This window comes from Myotis lucifugus, unplaced genomic scaffold (assembly GCF_000147115.1).
Source record: "Myotis lucifugus unplaced genomic scaffold, Myoluc2.0 scaffold_1077, whole genome shotgun sequence".
Lineage (NCBI taxonomy): Eukaryota > Metazoa > Chordata > Mammalia > Chiroptera > Vespertilionidae > Myotis > Myotis lucifugus.
In genome coordinates, this window is record NW_005872125.1 from 58,563 (window position 1) to 86,332 (window position 27,770).

At 45.8% G+C, this 27,770-nt stretch overlaps 1 protein-coding gene across 1 annotated transcript in view; it reads left to right on the plus strand.

Moving 5' to 3' along the window:
* The window catches only part of LOC102436961 (ornithine aminotransferase, mitochondrial-like), a 31,470-nt gene continuing 3,700 nt past the window's right edge, over positions 1-27,770 (plus strand). Inside the window, 12 exon segments of the mRNA XM_023747971.1 lie at positions 1-26; positions 28-130; positions 132-151; positions 516-1,072; positions 1,075-1,138; positions 1,140-1,552; positions 1,555-1,675; positions 11,732-11,843; positions 19,304-19,433; positions 22,716-22,849; positions 23,298-23,435; positions 24,075-24,235. Of these exon segments, the coding sequence (XP_023603739.1) occupies positions 1-26; positions 28-130; positions 132-151; positions 516-1,072; positions 1,075-1,138; positions 1,140-1,552; positions 1,555-1,675; positions 11,732-11,843; positions 19,304-19,433; positions 22,716-22,849; positions 23,298-23,435; positions 24,075-24,235 (1,979 nt within the window).

A 27,770-nucleotide genomic window follows, 5' to 3' on the forward strand; every position in this document is an offset into this window, starting at 1 on the left:
ATGCTTTCCAAGCTAGCTCGTCTGCAGACTGTGGCGGGGCGCCCACACGCCAGTGACTTCTGCTACATCTGTGGTGACTAAGAAGATGGTCCAAGGCCCTCTATGGTCGGATGACGTTTTTGAATGGGAAAGCCAAGTATGGCGCTCACAACTAAAGGGTGTCCCAAAATTCACGCAAGAAGTAATTTTGATAGAAAACACAGGTTTATAATTAAAAATTGTAAATTTTTTATTGATTCATAATGTATACAGAATAGGGTTTTGTATGGAATAGCACAATGGGTAAATGGCCTCCACAGCTTTGCTGGTACATACGCAAAGCCTTGGTCTTCATTGTCCCGGCTCCTGGGCCATAATTGGTACTTGGTAATGCTTATCAAATTGAAGGGATTGAAATCATAGGGTAACAGATATTAAAATCTGATTCAATAAACCAAGTAAAATTGGGCTTTTATTTTTTGTTGTTGTTAATGCTCACGCAAAATTCAAATCTTGCGTGAATTTTGGGACGCACTTTACCTCCTCTTACTGGTCACCCTGGAGAGAGGGACAGGTATTTCCCTGTGGGATGCGGAAGGCAGGAAATGCTTTGATTTTCTGAGTACGCACAGCGCTGTCAACCAAGGGCATTGCCACCCCAAGATTGTGGACGCCCTGAAGAGCCAGGCGGGGAAGCTGACGCCAACCTCGCGGGCCTCCTACAACAACGTGCCGGGCGAAGACGAGGAGAACGTCACGAAGCTCTTCAACTACCACCAGGTTCTCCCCATGAGCACAGACAGGGTGGAGGCCGGGGAGACCGCTTGCCAGCTGGCGCGGTGGTGGGGCTGCACCGTGAAGGGCATCCCCAAGGACAAAGCCAAGATCGTCTTCGCAGCTGGAAACTTTTGGGGCAGGACTCTGTGTGCCATCTACAGCTCCACGGACCCCAGCAGCGACGACGGCTTTGGTCCCTTCATGCCGGGGTTCGAGATCATTCCCTACAACAACCTACCTGCTCTTGAGCGTGCTCTTCAGGATGCAAACGTTGCTGCGTTCATGGTCGAACCCATTCAGGGCGAGGCGGGCGTCATTGTCCCGACCCAGGCTGCCTGAGGGGTGTGCGCGAGCTCTGCGCCAGGCACCCAGTCCTGTTTATTGGATGAGACCCAGACAGGACTGGCCAGGACTGGGCGATGGCTGGCAGTCGGCCATGCAAACGTCAGGCCTGACCTCGTCCTCCTGGGCAAGGCCCTTTCCAGTGGCCTGTACCCGGTGTGGGCGGTGCTGTGTGACCACGAGATCATGCTGACCATCCAGCCTGGGGAGCGCGGCTCCACGTACAGGGGCAACCCCCTGGGCAGCTGCGGGGCCAACGCCGCCTTCGAAGTTTTGGAAGAAGAGAATGAGCTCAGGAAGCTGCCCTGGGACATCGTGACCGCAGTGCGTGGGAAGGGGCTGCTGGATGCCACCGTCACCCGGGAAACCAAAGATTCAGATGCTTGGAAGGTGCGCCTGCGCCTTCGAGATAATGGACTTCTGGCCAAGCCCACCCATGGCGACATCATCAGGTTCCACCTCCGCTGGTCATCAAGAAGGACGAGGTCCAGGAGGCCGTGGAGATCATCAACAAGACCATCAGTCTTTCTGGGCTCCCCTCCACCAGCTGTCTGAGGGCGGGGCCTGCTCCCCTGGGGTGGGGCCTGTTCCTACGGGGCGGGGCCTGCTTCCCCAGGGGCGGAGCCAGCTGGGCTGGCAGCTGGGCCACATCCTCATAACAGCCTGTGTGGTGCTGCTCTCAGCGCAGGCTCATTCCACTCCCCTGTGTCTTCAAGGACCTTTTAAATCATATGTTATTTTCAGTTCATACATGCTAGAGCGGCATTTATAACCACGCAGGTGGCTGTGTAAGAGAACGTGAGGGAGTCTGTTGGATCACGCGTGTGTGCTGAGGCGAAATGCTCCCTCTGTATGTAGGCAGCCTTTTCGGCAAGTCCCATGTGGTTTTTACAGGTTTTTATCATTTCCTCGCTGGTGTAAATATATTGTATTTCAAAAAGGTATATGGGGTTTTACATAGAAGACTGCTTTAACCTTCTAAAGTTGAATCATAATCACTGAATTTTAGGAAGGATGAAATGGTTAAACTTATATAAAGTACTAGGTTTAAAGAAACTTTACATTAGCCAACACCAAGACATGTCATTATTTTGAATTGAGAACTAATGTTCAACATTCCCAAATTACGTTTTCAATATTGGTATAATTTGTAAAAAAATACTCATTTTCAGTTTTTCTTTAAATTTAAAATAAAGCTTATATTAAAAAAAGAATCAAACAATGTATAAAATTAGTGGAACACAAAATGGGTGTTTCCCTCTTCCTATTCTTCTCTCTCTTGCTCTCTGATCAATATATTTGTGTGTTTTTTCACCAAACGAGTCAACACATGCGAACACCATCACAGACTAGACTGGAACCCTGTGGCGAACCCTCTGCCCTCATAAGGATTCTCAGAGGGCAGAGCACACAGTGAGGGAGAGGACAGGAGGGGAGGGGCCCTGCTGTCAGTGTGGAGGGTGGGGAACTGGGGCTGAGCTGAAGAGTCACCCTCAGGTAATTATGGCATCTGTGCTCCCTGAGACTAAACCCTAAGGAGCTGGGAAAAACTCCTGGACATGGGTTTTGTGGTCTCAGCACCTTCTAGCCAGGGGTTGAGACTGAGCTATTTTGGATTCAGGTGGTTGAGGATCCCAGATCCCTCCCAGGCATTCTGGAGCAGCTCCTAATACTTGAGGCCCTCAAATGAGTTCACGTACCCCTGAGCAGCCCATACACTCTCCTAAGCCCCATGGGCATTGTTTGAATCTCTCTATTTTTGCATTTCTGGGTCATTTTCCATTTTCATTTCATGAAAAATACCACTGCCCAACCAGTCCTGAAGGTAGCATGGATTCTCCAGGAAATGGTGCTGTGTGTTTTTAATGGTGAGACTATTCTGCCATACAAGCATTTCCTGAAGGAGAGGCTTGGTCTCAACATGATACCACATTGGGGGATGCATTCCAGGTGGTCTCCCCCTCCATAAGTTTGGCCTGTGCCGAGCAGACCCTTGCACCTGGAGTGAGGTGATGGAGCCTGGACTCAGGGACAATATACTGTGGGATGTGAGGTTGAGGGGGCAGAGAGGTTGGGCCCCTGGACAGGATTGTTTTAGGGGTTCCTGCCAGCATATGGGGGTGTGTCCATTGTGTGTGTGTCCTGTGGCACTGTCTGGGTGGCCCCAATTGTTTGTTTCTGTGTGTGTGTGTGTGTGTGTGTGTGTGCGCGCGCGCGTGTGTGTTCCCCTCTGGTATTGCCTGTCTACAGTGTGGGTCTATGTGAGCCTGGACCTAAGTCCGGCACCTGAGTGCCCAGAAGAGGCTGTGGGTGTTCTCTACCTGCATGTTTCTGTGCTGGTGTTATCTGTATATTTCTCTCTGAGTCTGGGCACCCCAGCCACTGACAAGTCATAGTGAATCTCCGGAGAGGTCATGTAGAGGATTACCTGTTTTTCTTCCCCACCACCAGTTGAGCCCCTTATTCTCCTGCTCTTCCAGGCAGCTGGTGTCCCTCTGGAGGTCCCATCTCAGGTATGAATTAAGCACAGGGCCAAGAACCTCAGGCTGTAGCAAGGTGGGGAATTGGGGCAGACTGTGATGGCAGACAGGAGGTATAGAGCGTGGATTGGAAATGTTTGTGGAAGACTGCCTTCTTGGAGTAGCTGGATGATCCAGGATCCTTGGAAAGGAATGTGAAGATGGGTGCATGTGGGGGAAAGCTGAGGGGAAGACTTCTAGGCTCCTAAGTCCCCACTAATAATGAGGAACTGGACATCCCTGGAGAGGGTGTCCCTTGCCCATGTGAAAGCTAAGCTGAAAACTAATAGAGGACGGTGTCTGGGTCTACTCAGAGCATCACTCCTGCACCTCTAGGTTCTAGTTATCTACAGGGAGTGCATGGCCACATGGGACCTGGAGGGAGAACTGGCTCTCCTCACTCCAGTGCCTAAAGTTATGTTGGAATCCCTCAGAAACAGCTTCTACTAAGATAAGTTCATTTTTATCACTCAAAGTCTAACCTAAGTTATGGAAATGAAGGGATGACTTTATTCAGAAACCATCATATTTTAGTGTTTAAATGAAAGCCAGGAGGGGATCATGACTATGACACTAATTATGTGGGGTTTTTCTGAGATCAGCAATAGTGATTCTGTTAGCCTCCCAGGTAAAAGAAGACACATTGACTGCATTCAAATGATTCTCTGATAACTGTTCTAGAGAGATTGCTCTGGATTTAATGCTATGTTCTTGAAAATTCAATACCTTACTTATTACATTTTTCTTTTTTAATCCTCAGCTGAGGATATGTTTATTGATTTTAGAATAAAGAGAAACAGGGAGATAAATAAGTAAACATTAATGGGAGAGGAACATGGGTCAGTTGCCTTTCATACATGCCCCAACCAGGGATCAAATTCACAATCTATTGTGTGTGTGGGGGGGGGAGGGGAGGTGCATTATGAGATGATTCTCCAACCCACCGTACTACCTCGTCAAGACAGCACCTCAGTTCTTAATGTTTCCTTCAAAACAGTGTATTAGTATGACTCAGCATTAAGGGGAGTGTTGCTTTGCTTGTCAGTGTTGGTTGTATGTGTGAATTGCTGCCCCTTTGAGTGTTCCTGATTGTATCTGTGTTTTTTATTTTCTTTGTGTCTACTGTGTCCACGTATGTCCCTTCTGGTGTGTGCCTCTGTGTGTCCATTGTGTGTGTGAGTGTGCATCGTGACGCTGTCTTGTTCCCATGTATTCTTATCTGTGTGTATTTGTGTATTCCCCTCAAAGTGATGTCCGAGTCTATAGTCTGGGTCTGTGTGAGCCTGGCCACAAGTCCTGCACCTGAGAGCCCATCTTTGCCTGGGGGTGTTCTGTACCCATGCATTTGTGTGCTTATGATGTCTGCATGTTCCCTGTGAGATTGTATGTGTGCACCCCAGCAACAGACAAATGCATAGGCAATCTCCACAGGGGTGATTTATAGGACAATATGTTCTTCTCTGCTCCCCAGGCTGAGCCCCTTCTCTTCCATGCCACTGTTATACCCCTTTGGGTCCCATCTCAGGTTCATGGATGGATGAAGTGAAGGGTCATAGAACTGTAGGCTGAGCGAAGTTGGAGAATTGGGAAAGACTGGTGGCAGAATGGAAGAATAGAGTGTGGAGGCACTGTTTTTGGTGGACTGTAAGCCTTTGAGGAGGATCTGGAAGATCCTGAATCCCTGAAAAGGAATCACTGGATGGGTGCATATGGGGGAAAGCTGAGGGTGAAGAATCCTAGGACCCTAATTCCCCCTTAGGAATGAGGAACTGGATACCCCTGGAGAAGGCTGGCATACCCAGGTGGTCCTCCTGGTCCCTGAAGAGAAGGTCAATCCCTTGCCCATTTATAAGCTATGCTGACACCTAATAAGGAATGTGCCTGGGGTTGCTTGGAGCATCATTTACTGACCTCTGGACTCTCATCATTTACTGGGTGAGCTTGGGCACTCAGGAACATTGAGACAAGGAGGGAAAATTAGAGAACAATGGAGGGACAACATTTAGCACAGGTTCAGGCACAAAAGAATGGGAACCTAGGACCAACATTGATGTTAATGTCAGCATTTTTACATTCAGCCCCACCTGATGGAGCCCTCAACTGAGCTATGCAAATGATAGAGACTAGGAGACAGAGTAGTGATTGATATTAATTTCAAAGAACATGGATGCTGGAATGCTTTCAGTACTGTGTCTTCCAATAAACATTCTTAACATGTGGATCTTCACCTCGAACATAGTGGGGGAACTGAGGCAGCCAGGGATTTATTAAAGATCACACTCAAAAGTGGGCTCTGAGTTCATGGCCAATGACTTCTGACAAAATTCCTCTTATTGAAGTTCACTCCTTTGAATCTAGGCAGTAGTGGTTGTGGGCAGCTCTGGGGCAAAATGCACCTGGATGAGGGGGAAGGGAACCATCTGAACTAATTTCCACTGTCACTTCCTACCAATCTTCACTGCTCTTCTTCGCCCATACACAGCCCCAAAAGAGGCTGGCCCCATGTAGTCACATGAATGTGGCCATCAAGTATGTCAGACTTCCCTCCTGACCACCTGAATTTGCTGCAGCCTTGTGAAGTGCTTTGACCAATGAAATGTGCTGAGCGTGAAGCCTGTCACTACTAAGAGAAAAGTCTGGAAGCACTGAGACTTGCCACCATCTCTGTACATCTCTGATATATCCAGGAGGTATGTATATGGTGGCTTCTCTTTAAACAAGTCTCAGGAGAATCAGGGAGATCATGTGGCATGAACAAGAAAGATACCTTCTTTAATATAAAAACCAATAAATCTTTGGGTCTGTTTGTAATTTATAATAACATCTAGCCAATCCTAATAGTTACAGAGCCTAACAGTAGAAGCCAGAACTCTGTTGTTAGAGACACATGGGTTTGTCTTCCAGCCCTGCCTTTTATTAACTCTATAATCATGCAATTTATGTTGAAATAGTTCATGTAAAGCATTGAATCCAGGGCTTGGCACATGTAGTGAACATTCAGTAACTCTTAGCTCCATAGTTTCACAATGTGTAATGACTGCAAACATGCAGACAATGTAGGAAATGTCAACTTGTTGGCCATGAACCCTTTAAAATTTTGTTTTTAAACAACTCGGAGAGGATTATGTACATTTTCTCCTATCTTGATTTTTCTATTAATAATAAGATGTTTTGATAAAAATAAAGTATCTGATGGCTGGAGTGGGTCTGTTGGTTGAGTGTAGTCCCATGCACAGAAAGGTTACCAGTTAGATTCCTTGTGAGGCACAAGCCAAGTTTTCTGGGTGTAAGCCTAGTGGGTGGGGGCCATGCAGGAGGCACCAATCAGTGCTTTTCTCTTTTCCTTTCCTTCATTCTCTCTTTAAAAATCAAAGAAAAAAACTTAAAAACAATATATCCATTTAGATTTGTGGTCCTCAGGAATAATTGAAATAATACGTTTCACCTCAGGGAGCATTCTGGACTTCATGAAATCTAAAATTACATCTCAAAACAAGAGATCAGTTGCAGACAACACTTCCATGCAACCTGTGACCAGCCACCAAATCCTAAATTTGTCATTTTCCAGCACCACCGGGCGTCCCCAACACCAGGATTTGCAATGATCAGTCAGTGATTGAGATCTTAATTCCACCTGTTGGGCCTGAAAAAGTAAGTTTCCCAAAGTGCACTGCGCCGAATTATGGCTGCATTTAGCCAATGAAAGCCCAGGCCAGGGGTCTTATCCAGTGCTGATTGGTTTGGGTGTTGCTTCCAGGTGCTCACTTTGACCTTTTTGTTCTGTTAACCTATAGGCTCCAGCGCTGGGTCACAACTAGGACCAGGCTTCAGAGGCACTGTCCCCATGGTGCAGTGGTTTGTCTGAAGCTTGTTGAGCAGCAACAGTCAGCATTGAGGCCTATGTGCCTCCCAGACTCTGTTTTGCTTGAAGACTTCTACTCAGCCTCACTCCATTTACCCTCCATCCTTACATGCTTGTGCCTGTCAGATCCTGAAACCCAGGTCACTGAGTCCAGAACAGTGAGTCACCTGTGGGTGATACATGGTGTGATGTGTGAAAGAGGGTGACAGGCTGCAATGCCACCCTGTCAGATTTTGGTTGGTGGGGCTGAGCTGGGAGGACTCGGGAATCCTGGGCTTGTTTTGTATCTAAAGGCAACAGAGAAAATGAGGCAAAGTATTTGGAGAGAAGTTTAAGTTTAATTTTCAGGATCCTAGGGCCATCGATGGTGGAGAACAAAAGAGGGACATTGTCTGAAATAGGGTTTTAAACTCTTCCCAACTGCTGGGAATGAAACTTGAAGGGAGAGGATCCCAGTTGGGGGACAGGAAGCAGAAGTCCCTTGAAAGATAGCCAACTAGGCAAGATTGTGCCCTTAGGACTGAGGCACTGACATAATGCAGTCATCCCCAGGGGCTGGGGAAAGATACTAATAGGCAGAGCCCATGAATCATGGTGGTGGTTGCCAAGTTCTCAACAGAACTTTAGTTTCCACAGATTGCTGCAAATGAAGAATCGCTTAGGGGTACTGATTTGTGGAGCTTATTTCTGGGCCTCCCACTCTTGTGGCTTCTGAGATAGTGGAGTCCTGGGACTGTCCTGCCACTCTTCCAGCCCCTGGGCCTCAGAACCTTTAAAGGACACTAAGCTCAGAATGCAAAGTTCAGGTCTACAGTTGTATGATGTGCTCACTGATTTTGGCAATGTGGGAGTTCCTCCCAGAACCTGTAAACCAGGGGTCCTCAAACTTTTTATTTTTATTTATTTTTGTTATTGCTTAAAGTATTACAAAGAGTATTACATATGTCTCCTTTTTTTCCCTGCCCTTGACAATCCTCTGGCCTCCCCTACCACCCAGTGTCTTATGTACATTGGTTATGCATATATGCATGCATATAAGTCCTTTGGTTGATCTCTTCCCCCCCCTCACTTCCATCCCCCTAACCTCCCCGGCCTTCCCGCTGCAGTTTGACAGTCTGTTGGAGGCAGCTCTGCCTCTGTATCTATTTTTGTTCATAAGTTTATAAAGGTCTTTATTATCCATGAATGAGTGAGATCATGTGGTATTTTTCCTTCATTGACTGGCTATTTCACTTAGCATAATACTCTCCAGTTCCAGCCATGCCATTGCAAATGGTAAGAGTTCCTTCTTTTTTATAGCAGCATAGTATTCCATCGTGTAGATGTACCACAGTTTTCTAATCCATTCATCTACTGATGGGCACTTAGGCTGTTTCCAGATCTTAGCTATGGTGAATTGTGCTGCTATGAACATAGGGGTGCATATATTCTTTCTGTTTCTGGTTTCTTGGGATATATTCCTAGAAGTGGGATCACAGGGTCAAATGGAAATTCTATACTGTCTTCCATAGTGGCTGCACCACTCTGCATTCCCACCAGCAGTGAGTGTTCCTTTTTCTCCACATCTTCTCCAGCACTTGTCGTTTGTTGATTTGTTGATGATATCCAATCTGACAGGTGTGAGATGGTACCTCATTCTTGTTTTGATTTGCATCTCTCGGATGATTAGTGACTTTGAGCATGTTTTCATATGTCTCTTGGCTTTCTGAATGTCCTCTTATGAAAGGTGTCTATTTAGATCCTTTGCCCATTTTTTGATTGGATTGTTTATATTCCTTTTGTTAAGTTGTATGGGTTCCCTATATATTTTGGAGATTAGGCCCTTATCAGATATGACATTGGCAAATACGTTTTCACAAGCAGTGGGCTTTCTTGTTGTTTTGTTGATGGTTTCTTTTGCTGTGCAGAAGCATTTTGTTTTGATGAAATCCCATTTGTTCATTTTCTCTTTAGTTTCCAATGCCCTAGGTCTAGGAGCTGTATCAGTGAAGAAATTGCTTCGGCATATGTCTGAGATTTTGTTGCCTTTGGATTCTTCCAGATTTTTTATGGTTTCCCGTCGTACATTTAAGACCTTTATCCATTTTGAGTTTATTTTTGTGTATGGTGTAAGTTGGTGGTCTAGTTTCATTTTCTTGCATATATCTGTCCAATTTTCCCAACACCATTTATTGAAGAGACTATCTTGACTCCATTGTAAGTTCTTCCCTCCTTTGTCAAATATTAATTGAGCATATTGGTTCGGGCCGATTTCTGGGGTCTCTATTCTATTCCATTGATCTATTATGTCTTTTTTTTTTTTTTTGCCAGTACCAGGTAGTTTTGAGAACAGTGGCTTTGTAATACAGCTTGATATCTGGTATTGAGATCCCACCTATTTTGTTCTTTCTCAGGATTGCTGTAGCTATTCGGGGTCTTTTTTTATTCCAGATGAATTTTTGGAGAGTTCGTTCTAGATCTGTGAAATATGCCATTGGTATTTTAATGGGAAGTGTGTTGAATTTATAGATTGCTTTGGGTAGTATGGACATTTTGATGATGTTGATTCTACCAATCCATGAACACGGTATGTTCTTCCATCTCTTTATGTCTTCCTCTATCTCTTTTTTCAACGTCCTGTAGTTTTCTCAGTAGAGATCTTTTAGCTCATTAGTTAAGTTTATTCCTAGGTAGCTTAATTTTTTTGGTGCAATGGTAAATGGGATTGTTTTTATAACCTCTCTTTCTGAAAGTTCACTATTGGTGTATAGAAATGCCTCAGATTTCTTGGGGTTAATTTTGTATCCTGCTACATTGCCAAATTCATGTATTAAGTCTAGTAGTTTTTTGATGGAGTCTCTAGGGTTTTGTATGTATAATGTCATCTGCAAATAAGGATAGTTTTACTTCCTCTTTTCCAATTTGGATGCCTTTTATTTCTTCTTCTTGTCTAATTGCAATGGCTAATACTTCCAGGACTATGTTGAACAGGAGTGGTGAGAGTGGGCATCCCTGTCTTGTTCCTGTTCTTAGGGGAAATGGTGTTAGTTTTTGTGCATTGAGTATGATGTTGGCTGTGGGCCTGTCATATATGGCTTTTATTATGTTGAGGTATGATCCTTCTATTCCCACCTTGCTGAGAGTTTTTATCAAAAATGGGTGTTGGATTTTGTCGAATGCTTTTTCTGCATCAATTGATATGACCATGTGGTTTTTTTCTTTCAATTTGTTTATGTGATGTATTACGTTTATTGATTTACAGATGTTGTACCATCCTTGCATTCCTCGGATAAATCCTACTTGGTCATGGTGTATGATCCTTCTGATGTACTGTTGTATCCGATTTGCTAAGATTTTGTTGAGGATTTTGGCATCTATGTTCATGAGGGATATTGGCCTGTAATTCTCTTTCATTGTGTTGTCTTTACCTGGTTTTGGTATTAGGGTGATCCTGGCTTCATAGAATGAGCTTGAAAGTGTTCCTTCCTCTTGAATTTTTTGTAGTAGTCTGAGGAGGATAGGTTTTAGTTCTTCCTTGAAAGTTTGGTAAAACTCCCCTGAGAAGCCATCTGGTCCTGGGCTTTTGTTTGCTGGGAGCTTTTTGATGACTGCTTCAATTTCTTCCATAGTTATTGGCCTATTGAGATTTTTAGATTCTTCCTGATTGAGTTTTGGAATGTTGTATTTTTCTAGGAATTTGCCCATTTCCTCCAGGTTGTCTAGTTTGTTGGAGTAGAGTTGCCCCTAGTATTTTTTAACAATCATTTGTATTTCTGTGGGGTCTGTTGTTATTTTGCCTCTATCATTTCTGATTTGGTTTATTTGGGATCTCTCTCTTTGCTTCTTTGTGAGCCTGGCTAGAGGTTTGTCAATCTTGTTTATCCTTTCAAAGAACCAGCTCTTGGTTTCATTGATTTTCTGTATTGTTTTTTTGGTCTCTATGTCATTTATTTCTGCTCTAATCTTTATTATCTCCTTCCTTCTGCTCACTCTGCGGTTTTCTTGTTGCTCTCTTTCTAATTCTTTGAGTTGAAGAGTTAGATGATTTACTACCATTTTTTCTTGTTTTTTGAGATAGGCCTGCAGAGCTATAAACTTCCCTCTCAGGACTGCTTTCATTGTGTCCCATAGGTTTTGGATTGTTGTGTTTTCATTGTCATTAGTGTCCAGGATGTTTTTAATTTCTTCTTTGATGTCATTGGTAACCCAATCAATACTTAATAACATGCTATTCAAATTGATGACTTTCTCTTTCATGTGTTTATATTTTTAGGATTCGCTTTATGCTGGAAAAGATGTTGGTACTGAAGGACAATGACATGCAGAGGGTTCTGGGCTATGACCCTGAGCCTGTAGAGAAACTGAGGAAATTGCAAAGAGCTTTGGTGAGTCACTTTTATTCATAAGTGCTTTGAGTTCCCTGTGGACGTGAACCCATCCTGGAAGTCTGGGAGGTAGTTGGAGCTATGAGTCAGGTGATCGGCCTGGTCAGCAAGAGTTCCGAGGGATTGAGTGGCAACTGTGTTTCTGTGGTGAGACTCTGTGATTGGCCTGTGTGCAGTGAGTCCCTGTTAGTTAAGCATCCTCCATCCTTACCTTGTGGTGCTGGACTGGGCTGTCCAACAGAATCATCCTATAACTTTGGAAGAGGCCCCACAGGTGTCACAGGTGTTAGCCAGAGGTGTTTAGGACCAGAGGTGTTAGCCTAGGAGGAGAGGGGGCTTGTCTGTTTATCCTTCCCAGGTTTTTAGCTGAGACCCACTGCCCTCTCTAATCAGGGTGAGTTCTCTATCCTTCCTTTATTATTTTTATTTTTTTAAAAAAGAAAGAATTTCATTATATATATATAATTGGTTTCAGAGAGAGAGGAAGAGAGAGAGAGAAAAATCAATGATGAGAATTATTGATTGACTGCCTCCTGCACACCCATCCTGGGGATTGAGCCCACAACAGTGGCATGTGCCTTGACCTGGAATCAAACCATGACCATCTGGCTCATAGATAGATGCTCAACTACTGAGCCAGGTGGACCAGGCTTAGGTGCAGTAAAACTGCTTATATAAATAAAGAAATGTTATTGCTGGTTTAGTTTACTCCAAGGTATTCTTTGAAACTATTGGGAAATTTGGCAAGAATTTAAACTAAAATTTGAAAATTAACTTCTTAGACCTAGTGGAACTCATTTTGTCTTTCAATACTCTCCTGAGGATATGCTTACTCATTAGAGAGAGAGAGGGAGGGGTGGAGGAGAGAGAAATGTTGATGTTAGAGAAAAGTATCAATTGGTTGCCTCTCATAGGCACTTCCATTGGGAACTGAACACCCAACCTAGGTATGAAAACTGACTGGGAATTGAACCCAGAGCCTTTCAGTGTGTAGAGCGGTGCTCCAACCAACTGAGCAACACTGGCCAGGTCATGGAACCAAGTTTTAGGATAGAAAACCTTGGATTACTCCTTAAATTTCTGTATATCTGAGATCCAAAATACAGCTAAGTCAATGGGAGTTCATGGAACACCTTGATGACTTTGAGTGGATTAAATGAGGTACAATGTCTGCAACATGCTCATCACTGTGCTAAGCTGGCACTCACTCTATTGTGGTTTCAGTCGGCCTCATCCTGTTTTCTGTGTCATTGTTATGAATTTTCCTTAAGACAGCTCTAGGTTCATAAATTTTGCATCATTTCTCTGAAATGTTGACCCTGAATATTGGGAGCAGAGAGTGGAAAATCTTAGCATCCAGTTACTATCTCATTAACATAAATTCAACAGTTATTGAAATCTTGATTTGCATAATGATAAAAGAAGTAATTTTCAATATATCAAGATTCTTTCAATTATAAGTAATTTGCTGTGTTCTCAGGTCAGCTCACAACATCTATAAATTTGTTTCCAGTTTAGATCACAGTTCGTTTGACATCATTTTAAATCTCATCATGCCTCCCACAAATGAAGCATGTTAAGTTTATGGGCTAGATTTTACAAGAGGAATTGATTGAGGTAGTTATGAAAAAAAAACAGATTTAGGTGTGATTTCTTTTCATTTTTGTACTTTTGTTAGGGGCAGGAATAGAATATGGGGACTAGCTATAATAATAAGAAATATTAATCTGGCTCTGTTAACTGTGATTGTTACGTTCTGATTGAGAGTTGTACGCCCTGGGGCATGGGAGCTGACATGGGAATCCAGCCATCCTCCTTTCCCCAGAACAGCCTAGATTAACAACCTGGTTGCCTTTAAGCTGGTCCCTGAGGCACCAGCCCCTTACGAACCCCCAACCCACATTGCCTGTAACCTGTAACCACTGTACCTTGCCTACTTCCCTATGCGTGTAATTTCTACTTTCCCATGGAGTCTGTATCATTCTACCCAAGAGAAGAATCTGGCTTACGGTGTGAGTAGAGCCGATGTTTGTGGATGACCTGCTGCTCTCCCATTCTGCCCACATTAATGGAATAAACACCATATATGAGTCAACCCAGTCTCTGCTACATTCGTTCAAGTATTAACCAGCAGCCTGGGCCCATTCGGTTGTCTGGTTTCACTTTAAGCAATTTTATAGCAGTTAGTGAAGCTAGGTAATTAACAGAAATGATAATCAATACTCCCCCATCATAAGTCCAAAGATTTCATCTACTTAAAACAATTTACATTTATTTTAAATTAAGAATGAATTTTTAATTAACAAGTAAAATCATTACTAGTTTAGAAATAATTAAAACGATATTAGCTCATTTATTTACGGCCTAAATGTTTTTTTACTATTAAATCTTTACTATTCAGATTATCACAGTTGTTCCTCATTTTTCCCCCCATAGCTCCCCTCCACCCATTCCCACCCCACCCTCTGCCCTTATCCCTGCCACCCACTGTCCTCATCCATAGGTGTACAATTTTTTCCAGTTTCTTCCCACACCCCCAAACCCCTTTCCGCCCTGATAGTAGTCAGTCCACTCCCTTTCTATGCCCTGATTCTATTATATTCACCAGTTTATTCTGTTCATCAGATTGTTTACTTGCTTGATATTTAGATTCACTTGTTGATAGATATGTATTTGTTGTTCATAATTTGTATCTTTACCTTTTTCTTCTTCTTTCTCTTCTTAAAGGATACCTTTCAGCATTTCATATAATACTGGTTTGGTGGTGATGACCTCCGTTAGCTTTTTCTTACCTGTGAAGCTCTTTATCTGACCTTCAATTCTGAATGATAGCTTTGATGGGTAAAGTAATCCAAGTTGTAGGTTCTTGCTATTCATCACTTTGAATTTCTTGCCACTCCCTTCTGCCCTCCATAGTTTCTGTTGAGAAATCAGCTGACAGTCATATGGGTACTCACTTGTAGGTAACTGATTGCTTTCCTCTAGCTGCTTTAAGATTTTCTCTTTGTATTTTGCTCTTGGCCTTTTAATTATGATGTGTCTTGGTGTGGTCCTCTTTGGATCCCTTTTGTTTTGGGTTCTGTGTGCTTCCTGGACTTGTAAGTCTATTTCTTTCACCAGGTAGGGGAAGTTTTCGTCATGATTTCTTCAAATAGGTTTTCAATATCTTTCTCTCTCTCTTCTTCTGGCACCGCCATAATTCGTATGTTGGTACACTTGAAGTCCTAGAGGCTCCTTACACTATCTTCATATTTTTGGATTCTTTTCTTCTTTTTGTGTTTCTGGTTGGGTGATTTTTGCTTCTTCGTATTTCAAATCTTTGACTTGATTCTTGTGATCCTATAATCTGCTGTTGGAACTCTGCATAATATCCTTTATTTCAGTCAGTGTATGCTTAATTTCTAGTTGGTCCTTTTTCATAACCTTGAGGGTCTCACTAAATTTATCAGCGGTCTCACTAGATTTCTTGAGGGTCTCACTAAATTTATCGGTGGTTTCTAGAAAGTTCTTGAAAAACATTGAAAGTGTGATTTTTGAACTATATATCCAGTAGTTTGCTTTCCTTCATTTCTGTAATTTGTTACTTGATTCTTTGTCTCTGCATTTTTTATGCTTCCCTGTGTTGATAGAGTAACTTTCTGTGTTAGGTGTCCTATAGGGACGAGTGGCTCAGCCTTCCCAATTACCTGAGGTGGACACTCTTGGTATACCCCTTTGTGGGCTTTGTGCACAGTCTTGTTGTAGTTAAGTCTTGATTGTTGTAGGTATCACTGGGAGGAATTGACCTCCAGGCCAATTGGCTGTGAGAATCAGCTGTATCTGCAGTGGGAGAACTTCTGAGCTAGAGACATTCTTCTGGGGCAAGACTTGCTTCAGTGGGACTTTGGTGCTCTGAGTCTGCCCACTGAGTGTGTCCCTTATGGATCTGAGGAGTTGTAATCTGGATGTTCCCACTCTGACCCCTGGGGACACTGGCTGTTGGATCTCTAAGGTGCTGCTAATTTAGCCTCTGCCTGAGGCTACACAACAGGAGCTAAGGAGAGATTCCTCTTCTTTGTTTGTGGATTGGAGGTGCCCAGATGAGGCCCAGCTGTGAAGCAATGCAAGCTGCTGTGGGGCCTTGGACCTTCTTTTGGAAGTTCTGGGTATCTCTGATTCAGCTGCAGTTTGTTGGGTAATTTTCAGATTTCAAAGGGCCAGCCTTTCATATGCAAAGCCTCTGTGCACAGCTTGGGTATGGTGGGGTCTCAGGGGATCAACAGGGCGGAGCAAGCAGCTATGGCTTCTCCCCAGTCCCACCCTAAGAGGCCCACATCCCAGGCTCCCTTTAATCACTGCAAGCACCTCTAAGAGAAAGCCACCCTTGAGTTCTGCCTGATGCCAGACAGTCCAGTTTTTCCCCGTATGAGTCTGGGTCCCCAAAGATTCACATGGAACTGGAGTTCAGAGCAGTTCAGAGCTTGAGACTCCCTCCCGATTGAAAAAGACAACCGTGTCCTCAGCTGCCAGCCCTCTCCATGTGCGCCACTCCTCAGTTGCCAGCCCTTTTGACTTGCACCTCCGTACATCTGCACTTTACTTCCACACCTCCTCTGAGTCTCATTGCTTTTCTCTTTCCTTCTAGTTGTAGAATTTCCACTCAGCCAGCCTTCCTTTAGTTCTGGATGATGTGCGTTTTGACTTTTAGTTGTATTTTTAAAGTGGTTGTGTGAGGAAGCAATTTCCAGTGTTTACCTATGCCACCATTTTGGTTTCCCCAGCCAGCCTAAATGTTTAAATTCTGTTCAGAGGATACCTGCATATTTGCTCTCTAAATGTCTTTCTTGCAGTTGCTAATTTAAGACTCCTTTCACATAAATCTATGTACAATATCTTTTTGTTAAAATAATTTCCAATCAGGCTGTTGTGGCTCAGTGATTGAGCGTCAAACTATGAACCAGGAAATCACTATTCCATGCCCGATCAGGCACATGTCCAGGTTGGGGGCTTGATCCCCATTATGGGGCATGAAGGAGGCAGCCTATCAATGATTGTCTCTCATCATTGATGTTTATATACCTCCCTCCTTCTTCTTTTCCCTCTGAACTTAATAAAAATATATATTTTAAATTAAGTAAATAAAGTATTTTCCCAACATACAGCTTTACTTTGTTCATTTTTCTTATAAACTACACATTAGTGAATCATTTGTGAAATTGTTTCTTAGGCAGTTGGCTGGGAGCTGAGCTCTCTAGATAAGACTCCACAAAATAAAATGATGTGTTGTTACCTAAAAGGAACAGATTGATTTCAATAATTCAGCTGATGGGAAAACAATAATTATTAGAAATGTGGTAGACAAAGTTAGAATGAAGTAGTTAATTTCCATTTATTATCAACTTTTTGTTTCTTTATATTTTCTTTACCCAGATAGGTTTTAAGTTTCATAGGGAGAGTGTCCTAATATTTGTGTATTTCAAAGCAGTTAACATTGGGCATGAGCTGCTTGCAGAGCAGTTTAGAATGCGGCCCATAGGGCAGTTTGAAATGGGTGGCATGGAAACAGTGGAATGTGAGGTGCAGAGTCGTTGGACGTGGAGTTGGTGGTGTGGAGTCGGTTGAGTGCAGAGTCAGTGTGTGAAAAGTCGGTGTGTGAAGAGTTGGTGGACGTAGATTCGGTGGACATAGAGTCGGTGAACTTAGAGTCGGTGAACTTAGAGTCGGTGAGAGCAGAATCGGTGAGTGCAGAGCCTCTTCATGTGTAAGAAGTGACTGTCCCTGCCTCCCGCTCAGGGCTGTTGAGGAGAGTGAATGTTTCAAGGACAGAGGGCGCCTAGTGCAGGGCTCTGGATGGGCAGAGAGACAGTGCCCAGGTGAATCCATAGTCTGTGAGCAAACCCTTCCGGCTGCCAGGCTTTTATCAAAACTATGTCCACTGATGGGAGGTCCATGGCTTCCCTTCTACCAAGAATCTTGGGTTCAGGCTCCTTAGGGGAAAATGGACAGAAGATGGAAAGGCAGCAGTTACCGCCTCCTCACAGTCATTAGAAACCCTGAATAGAGAAAACTGCCACAGAGAGAAATGGTCAATCCCTTGGATGCGTGTTCCCACACTGTGAAGGCATTCAGGGGAGACTCAGACCCCTAAGACACCCCGTGGTTCTGGGAGGGCTCTGGGAAGGGAGCAGAGATGAGGGGAAAGAGCCAAATGGCTCCCCCATGTGTGCTGGGCACTGGGACAGGAGTAAGTCCAGCAGACTCCTCCTGTGAGGGGACCTGCGAGGGACCAGCCATGGCGTCCCACACCCAGCATGTGCCTGACATCCAGAGGCCCATAGTGTTATTTGTTGTGTCTGAGCCCTCATTTCCAGGAAACTGCCGAGAGCTGTTGGTTTTCCAAGAGGACACGTGGAAACTGTTCAGATAGGAACTGTGTGTTGAATAAAAGCTTGCCCGAATAGCTATTTATTTCCAGCCCCAGATCAATGGAGTGACAGTGGAATTGAGAGGCCTAGACTCAGCACTTAAACCCTGGACAGACTCTTAGCCCACCCCTTCCTTGTTATGGAAATGGGCTCAGCGAAATCTCATGCCTATCAGTAGCTGTACATGTCAGACCCTCTTGTACCACATGTACAACAGATTGGGGCACTGTTAGGTTTATGCGGTGCCCTTCTCTGACTTTCTGCTACTGGTTTGTTGCTTTTGCCGACATAGTGACCTGCTGATGGTGAAGAGTTTCTTATTAAGCTCAGTGGCTTGACTGGACTGGGCAACATTTAAGGTCTTCAAAACAGACCAGGCCTTCCTGGCCAGGGCTGATGCCCAGGTTGGAGGAACCTTACCCAGGGGTTGCCTGTGAGAGACAGCCGATCAATGATTCTCTCTCATCATTCATGTTTCTATCTCTCCATCTCCCTTCCTCTCTGTGATATATATATATGTAAAATACATTTTATTTATTTAAAATATGTGTGTGTGTGTGTGTGAGTGAATGTTTAAAAAAACCTCAAAACCAGATAGGGCCTGACTGCTGTGTTGCTTTTCTGTAAGGATGGATGTAGGTGGGTGACTATTGCAAAAAGGGTCTCTACTAGTGTTGAACATGTGGGTTGCGCTGTGATTTGGAAGTCCCTAAAACCTTTCCAAGACATGTTAAACCTGCTAAGGAGCCGCAGAACTGCCCATCATCATATTCCTTGCTTTAAAGCCCAGTGCTGTACGCCCCTTTGTTCAGACACCACTGAGAGACATTGGGTGTCTTCATCACCTAGGCCACTTGGTCAGCATGTCTGTTAGTGGCTGTAGGTCTCCCAGCTGGGCTCTGTGTTGGAGTCACTTCTGTGCAGCTGTGTTTTTGGAATTGAGAAGGTGTATGGAGGCCCTTCATTCTGGGGGAATGAGGATAGATGCATGGGGGTGGGGCCTGTCCAGAGGGTGCCCCGGGGTACATCCTCACCCCACCCCTCTTCCTGCACTAGGATCGTGGACACATTCCCCAGCGGTTTCTTGAGGAGCTGTTGGGGGACAGCATGGCCCTCGAGGCTGAACAGGTCCAGAGGATGAACCAGCCTGCCCACCTGAGCTGGGAGATGGAGCAGCTGTCAGAAGGTAGGTAGCAGCCCCTGGTGCCTGGGAGTCAGCCTGGATGTGGCTTCCTCATCCAGGGAGCTGAGCTCTTGGATCTGAATCTCATTGTCAGCTCATCCTCACCCCAAGGGAATAAGATTTTATTTAAAAGCCATTTGGAACTGTGTCATTGCAATTCTCCCCAAGGAGAACATGAAGGGTCTGGCAGCCTTGACGTGAGGACATGAATTACAAAGTAACAGATTTCTCAGCTCCCATGTGGACAGTCCCAGGAGCTTCCAGATGACAGCACGCTGGCACCCTTAGGATGTCTTCGATCTGTCTGTGGGGGATTAAAAGCTCTGGATGGCAGGAGACTTCCCCAGTGATTACTAACCTCCAGTATACCTGACCCTGGGCATGATTTCCTCCATTCATTTCATAATTGGACAGATGGGTGCAGTCTGTACTCTGTCCCCCCTGGGCAGGGCCTGCTTCCTGTTGGCTTTTGAGGGGAGCCAGGCCTCTTCCAATCCCTCTTGTGTTTGCCCCCTCACAGCCCCTTAGGAGGTGTGGGGTTGGCCAGGGGAAAGTGGTCTGGGGGCAGGCAGTGCACCCAGCAAACAAGTAGCCAATTCCTGTGCTCAAGAACATCACATGTGCACCTGACGTTGCAGGTGAAGGTGTGCTTAGATCTCTGCAGAGCTCAGGAGGGCCTTGGGTGTGTTGGGGCGGGGGAAAGGTGCTGCTTTTCCAATATTGAGCAACATTCCTAAGCATCATGGAGAGACTGTTGAAAGAACCTGGATATTCCTTCTCTTCAAGGGTTCCCATCAGTTCCAAACCTAAAATCAGTTCATTGAACTGTGAATCTGTGTGAGAAGCCAGTTTTTTTTCTGGGTTTGTTATCTCGGCACTCCTGGGACCAAGTGTGGTCCAAACAGGGATCCCTGTTCTAGGACTTCAGGTTCCTGGGGAGGACCACTGCCAAGTGTTCAGGTTCATGGGGAGGACCACTGCCCCCTGGTGGAAGGCAGGAGTGGGGCCAGCTGGCAGGGATCTCTCAGACCTCATGTTTCTGTTAGAGACCAGGGAGGCTGGTGGGTTGGGAAGTCTCCCTGATTCAGGCCCTCTGTGTAGTTTGTGAACCCTTTCAGTTCAGTGCCCTTGACTACTTCTTGGTGTTCACACTTCTGCTGCTTAGCTAGCAGGAGCCTTACCAGTGGGGACTAACTCCAGTACAACTGACATTCAAAAACAAAGTGTGAATGTACTTTTGCGAGGATGGTGTGGTGGCATCTTGAGTCAGAAAGGCCTGGATTCAAGTCCTGGCTCCTCCAACTGTTAGCCAGGTGACCTCTTTTGAACCTCTGTTTTCTTATCTGCAAAATGGGGTAATGAAGCTGCCTCACAGGATTGCTATGTGTACCTCCTGAGAGGAGACAGTGAAGCCTTACGCTGTGCCTGGCCACAAGGGCACCAACAAAGATGGCTGTCCTCAACACCCTTGTTGAATTAAAAGACCCCCTTTGATCTGCTTCTTGAGGTGTATGTGAACACAGTACGCAGTAGACAACCATTGTTTTTTCCCCATAAAATGCTGTGTCAACATAAGAGCCTCTGAGGGGCTGGCCTTTAGGGGAGAAGAAATGAGGCTGGTCATCAGCTCCACTGCAGCACTTGGCGATTCTTCACAATCATTTCCCAGTAGCACAGAACCACAGGGTGAGGCACTGAGTGAGTCAGGAGGTGGGCTGGGTGAGTTGCAGGACAGAAGAGATGCATCTAATGGCTCAAAACTATACACTGAAAAATAGTTAAAATGGTGAACCCAGTGTTGTACATTTATTTCACCCCAATCTTCATAACATGCATTTTTATAGATTTCAGAGAGGAAGGCAGAAGGGGAGAGAGAGAGAAATATCAAAGATGAAAGAGAATTATTGATTGGCTGCCTCCTGCCTGCCCCATGCAAGGCATGGAGCATACAAACTGGGCATATACCCTGACCTGAAATCGAACCATTACCTCATGGTTCATAGGTTGGCACTCTATCGCTAATCCACACTGACTGGGCTCATCCCGATTCATAAAACTGATATTTTTAAAGCGAATGCTGCAAAGGTGCCATTGAATGAGCACAGGTTGTGACTTAGTGGAGTATTCTGCTGTTAGTGTCATTGGTAGCCTTGTAAGGATGAAGCCCTTGGCGTGCTTCCATGTGTTGACAGCATGTGTGTTTGTCTGTGGGGTGCGCTGAGCTGGAGTTGGGCCACGAAGGTTCATCTGCACCACTGCTGAGTTGACTGCTGCTTGGGGTCTTCAGTCTGTTCTGGCTTCTTGGGTCTGTGCTGCTCTCCTTGGTGGGAGCTGATCACATCCACCTTCATGTGCTGGGGTGAAAGCCGGCGTCCACTCTAGGTCCTTCCATCCCCGAGGGGGTGAATAGGAAGCAGATGGGGTGCAGCCATAGGAGCAGAGCAGTGTCAGTAGGGTCCCAGGTTTGAGGATGTGGCCCTAGAGGGACAGGTGAGGGAGCACCCTGACCCCTCACACATTCATTTACCTAAAATCACGTACCTGTGTGTGGCAGAAAGGGGCTGAGAACTCCCGTTCTTCCCAGGTCTGTGCTCCTCTTTCTGTTCTGTGTTCAAGCTGTGTAAAAGGAAAGGAGGAAATCTGCATTCTTCTGTCCTTACCTTATGTTTTGATCTCGCTTAGACTTTTTCAAGCCATTTAGATGTACTGTATAATTATTTTTTCAATGCTATTGTAAAAGTACAAAATGAAATCTCCATCTGAAGGCCCTGCCCAGGGATGGTAAGTACTGGGCATACTTGCCTCAGAGCCTCTACCACCTGCAGACATACTGGTCAATTATCACAGCACCCACACCCTGAGCTGAGCCACCCAAACCCCCATCACTCTGAGAGCTGGCCCAGAAAACTCCATATCTTTGCCATCTCTGTTACTCTCTGAAATCCATGACTTGATGGCCAGGTTAGAACTTGGTAAATAGCGGTTCCAGCAGTTGTACCAAGTTGAGGTTTTGCATTGGCCTCTCCACCATCACATTCTTTCTTTTTAAGCTCTGGGTTGCTTCCTTACCAGGCCCCAGCTGAGCCAGAAGAGGGGCCATAATGGCCTGAGGAACACTCAGGTGCCTACAGCAACAGCAGCCTGTGAAAAATTGAGGGGACCCAGCCTACCGTCCCAGGTCACTCCAATCTACGGCCCAGGGTGGTGGTTGTCTTGGGGCCGGGGGCAGAGAGTGGAAGCCCAGGCCATGCAATGTGGGCTCTGACTCAACTTTTACTCTTTTAGCCTCCAACCGTATCCTAGAAAACCAGACCCTCCAGGGCGTGGTCCAGGAGATTCGGGGTGCCTCCGTGGCCCGGCAGGACAGCAGCCTGAGGTGCACGGAGCTTCAGGAGGAGAACCAGCAGCTCCAGAAGCAGGTATCGGTGGGTGGTGTACAGAACATACGTGCAAGCAGGTGGTTAGGTGGTGCACCCAGGTGTTGGTGTGGATGTGAAACTGGGAGAAATGCAGAATGCAGGGCAGCACCAGTTATGGTAGCGGGACACGAGTCCTCATGGAACAGAGTCCGAGGCAGCATGACATGTCCGTGCAGCAGAGTGAGTGGAAACTATGGACGTGTCTGTGCCCCATTGCCTTCATCTTCATCTGTGAGATTGGATTAATGGTGTGCCCCCTGTAGGTGTTTTGAGGATCATATGAGTTAGCGTAGGTAAATGGTCCGAGCACATAGTGTTTACTGAAAGGAAAGCAGCGCCCTGTTAGAAAGCACAGGGCGGGCCTGAGAGGGAAGCAGTCATGGAAGCCATGCACGTGTGTATAGGACTATGGATGAGCTGCTTCACAGCTGGGTCTTTGGCTCTGCAGAAGGAACAGTTGGAGATGGAACTCCAGAACGAGAAGAACAGCAGCCAGGAGTGGGAGACCCTCACTGAGGAGCTCGTTAAAGCCCTAGAGCAGCTGCTCAATGAAGTTGACACCCTGAAGGTGGACAGAGCCATTCAGGTAGGCACCCCCAGAGCTTGTGCCTCCCCTGGTGCCCCTGCCTACAATGGGGAGTGTCCAGGATCACAGCCCTGTCCTGGTCATTGATAAGTGATTCCTGGGTGACCAGTTTCCTCGCTCAGCTGCAGCTCAGAGAAGCAATCCTCAGCACAGCAGCAGGATGAGGACAGGTATCTCTGCCCAGGAACACTGGCCATCTTGTTTTTTATTGACAGGACTTGGGGGAGGAGAGGGGTTGTGCTTCTGGCTTTGCGCCTGGAGGCCAGGGATGCTGCTCCATGTCCTGCAGCCCCCAGGACAGCCCCGCAGGACAAAGAATGATCCTGCTCCATTGTCCAAGGTCACCCTGAGAACCCTGGCAAACCTCCAGGGTGGATTTGCCTGGCACTACCACAAGTCCCAGGGAAGGCATCCGAGCACTGGGGCAGCTGCTCATTGATTTTACCCAGGGACGAGGCTTCCCCCTCTGCCAGCCTTGGCAGTGGCTGTTGTACCTCCCCAAGAAGTGGGCAGGAAGGTTCATCCTTGAGAAAAAGCCTGTTAAAGTGTTCCATGAGGTAAGAGGTTTAGGGCTTGCTTTAGAGTAAAGTTCACTCTGTGAAACAGACTTTCACAGGGGCTGGGTCTTTCGCTCTGCAGATGGAAAAGTGGGAGATGCTACTCCACAAAGAAAAAGAAAAGACCCAGAAGATGGAGACCATCAATAAAGTACAGTACCAGGCCCTCCTGGATGAACACAGCCGCTACAAGACCCTGCTGCATCGTTCCCTAGAAATGGAGAGCAAGGCGTTCAGGCGTAGGTGGGTGCCGTCAACTGTCAGGGTGACTAGCGAGCTCTCCAGGCTCCTGTCCCCCTTTGCTCTGGTCCCTCATAGTTCCTCTGGATCTGCTGCTTCACAGGGAAGAGAAGTGAATGGAACTCCCCCCTATGCGATGTGGGGTGGGTGCAGCTGGAGGCTGAGGGGCAGGGGGGTCCCCCAGGGGAGGATGGTGTGCCCACCTGATCCCGGCTCAGGGAAACGATGTGTCAGCATTGGGGTCTGTGCTCCCCTGGGGTTCCTGCCCCCTCTTCCTCTTCTCTCCCAACCAAGAACAAGGAGGGGGCGCTCACCACAGCTTCCGATGTACAAGGATGTGCCTCACCAGCTTCCAGGCCTCTTCTCTTTCAAAGTCTCAAAGTCTGGGCTTCTGTGTGTGTTTTTTTAACTTTTAAATTTGGAAACTTTTGAATATATGGGAATGTGCAGAATTGTATAGTGTGATTCCCAGGTATTCATCCATGACATCAGTACTTCGATACTGTGCCCATCTCATGTCACCTTTACCTCTGACTCTCCACCTCCATACTCCTTTTTTTAAGGTAAAATTGATGTCCATTGACATGCACAAATCTCAACTTTGAGCTTCTGCCAGATCAGGGCTTTGTGTGCGTGCAGTCAACCAACGTCACAGAGCTCCTGCTCCAGCAGATCCCAGATTGCTCCGGGTCCTGGGGCAGGGGCAGTAGCATACAGAGCTTGGGGGAGGTCTGATGTGCACAGGATACCAAATGAGGAGAGAGGGGGAGAGATGTGGCTAAAGAGAGGTTCTCCCACACTTGGGGCAGCACAGGAGAGAGCTGTTGTCCACTTCCTATGCTTGTGAGACACCCCTGCTCACAGCATTTCCTTTGAATCCTCCTCAAAGACACTGAGCAAACGTGGGGTCTTCAGTAGTGTAAGCAGCTGAGGTGCAGGGAGTTTCTATCACAGGGTCTGGGAAGGCATTGAGCCAGCCGAGCCTGCTGAGGGTGCCTGCAGCTGCCGTGAGTGTGGGGGCCATGACATTCATTTATTCACGAACCCGGTGCTTCCTGTAGACTCCACAGGGCTTTCCACCCCCTTTATCCTCCAAGTGCTCCATCCTCTGGGGGGTGCCAAGATGTCTGCTCCTACCAGACTCTGTTCCTTCCAGCCAGAATGAGCATCTTCTGCTTTTTAGCATCCCCCTCTCTGCCTCCTCCTGCACCCATCCCAAACTCCCGTGATGCTTAGTGAGCTTCTGTGGGGCGTGTGGTGCTAAACCCAGCTGAATAATGAGGGGAGACTCGTGTGGTGCCCACCCCTCACCAGTTGCCGTCAGGCCCTATGATGTGGTTATAACAGTGTCATTATATTCTTTTTTCCCTCTTTTTTTATTATTAAATCTTTATTGTTCAGATTATTGCATTTCTTCCTCCTCCCCTGCCATAACTCCCCTCACCTAGTACCCACTCCACCCTCCACCCTCACTCCCCACCCACTGTCCTCATTCATAGATGCGCAATTTTTGTTCAGTTTCTTCCCGCATCCCCCACACCCTTTCCCCCCCCAAGAATAGTCAGTCCATTCCCTTTCTATGCCCCTGATTCTATTATAATCACCCGTTCATTCTGTTCATCAGGTGATTTATTCACTTGATTTTTAGATTCACTTGTCGATATATGTGTATTTGTTGTTCATAATTTGTATGTTTACCTTTTTCTTCTTCTTCCTCTTCTGAAAGGATACCTTTCAGCATTTCATTTAATACTGGTTTGTTGGTGATGAACTCCTTTAGCTTTTTCTTATCTGTGAAGCTCTTTATCTGACCTTCAATTCTGAATGATAGCTTTGCTGGATAAAGTAATAATCTTGGTTTTAGGTTCTTGGCATTCATCACTTTGAATATTTCTTGCCACTCCCTCTGGCATGCAAAGTTTCTGTTGAGAAATCAGCTGACAGTTGTATGGGTACTCCCTTGTAGGTAACTGACTTTCTTTCTCTTTCTGCTTTTAAGATTCCCTCTTTGTCTTTTGCTCTTGGCATTTTAATTATGATGTGTCTTGGTGTGGTCCTCTTTGGATTCCTTTTGTTTAGGGTTCTATGCGCTTCCTGGACTTGGAAGTCTATTTCTTTCACCAGGTAGGGGAAGTTTTCTGTCATGATTTCTTCAAATAGGTTTTCAATATCTTGCTCTCTCTCTTCTTCTGGCACCCCTATAATTTGGATGTTGGTATGCTTGAAGCTGTCCCAGAGGCTCCTTACATCACCTTCTTATTTTTGGATTCTTTTTTCATTTTGCTTTTTCGGTTGGGTGTTTTTTGCTTCTTCGTATTTCAAATCTTTGACTTGATTCTTGCGATCCTGTGGTCTGCTGTTGGGAGTCTGTACAATATTCTTTTTTTCTTTTTTTAAAAATATATTTTATTGATTTTTTACAGAGAGGAAGGGAGAGAGATAGAGAGTTAGAAACATCGATGAGAGAGAAACATCGATCAGCTGCCTCCTGCACATCTCCTACTGGGGATGTGCCCGCAACCCAGGTACATGCCCTTGACCGGAATCGAACCTGGGACCTTTCAGTCCACAAGCCAACGCTCTATCCACTGAGCCAAACCGGTTTCGGCATACAATATTCTTTATTTCACTCAGTGTATGCTTAATTTCTAGTTGGTCCTTTATCACAACATCGAGGGTCTCGCTAGATTTCTTGAGGATCTTACTACATTTATAGGCGTTCTCACCAGTCTTTTCCAGGGTCTTACTAAATTTATCGTCGGCTTCTAGACAGTTCTTGAAAAACCTTAAAAGTGTGGTTTTGAACTCTATATCCAGCAGTTTGCTTTCCTCCATTTCTGTCATTTGTGTCCTGTTTCTTTGTCTCCGCATTTTTTATGCTTCCTTGTGTTGATAAAGTGGTTTCCTGTGCTAAGTGTCCTCTAGGGCCCAGTGCAGCCATGGGCAAACTATGGCCTGTGGGCTGTATATGGCCTGTTTGAAATGAATAAAACTAAAAAAAAAAAAAGACCATACCCTTTTATGTAATGATATTTACGTTGAATTTATATTAGTTCACACAAACACTCCATCCATGCTTTTGTTCCAGCCCTCGGTCCAGTTTAAGAACCCATTGTGGCCCTCGAGTCAAAAAGTTTGCCCACCCCTGGCCAAGTGGTTCAGCCTCCCCAATTACTTGAGGACGACACTCTTGGTGCACCCCCTTGTGGTCTTTGTGCACAGTCTTGTTGTAGTTAAGCCTTGATTGTTGTAGGTAACACTGGGAGGGATTGGCCTCGAGGCCAATTGGCTGTGAGAATCAGCTGTGTCTGCAGTGGGAGAACTTCTGTCCTGAAGCTCTAGGGAGGTGCTAATCTAGCCTCTGCCTGAGGCTATCCAGCAAATGCCTCTGTGCAAGGCTTGGGCTAGGCAGGTCCCAGGGGATCAACAGGGTGGGCAGTGCAAACAGTTATGGCTGCTCTCAGTTCTGCCTTCAGAGGCCCCGCTTCTCAGTGTCCCAGCAATTGCTGCAAGTACCTCTGAGAGAAAGCTGCCCTTG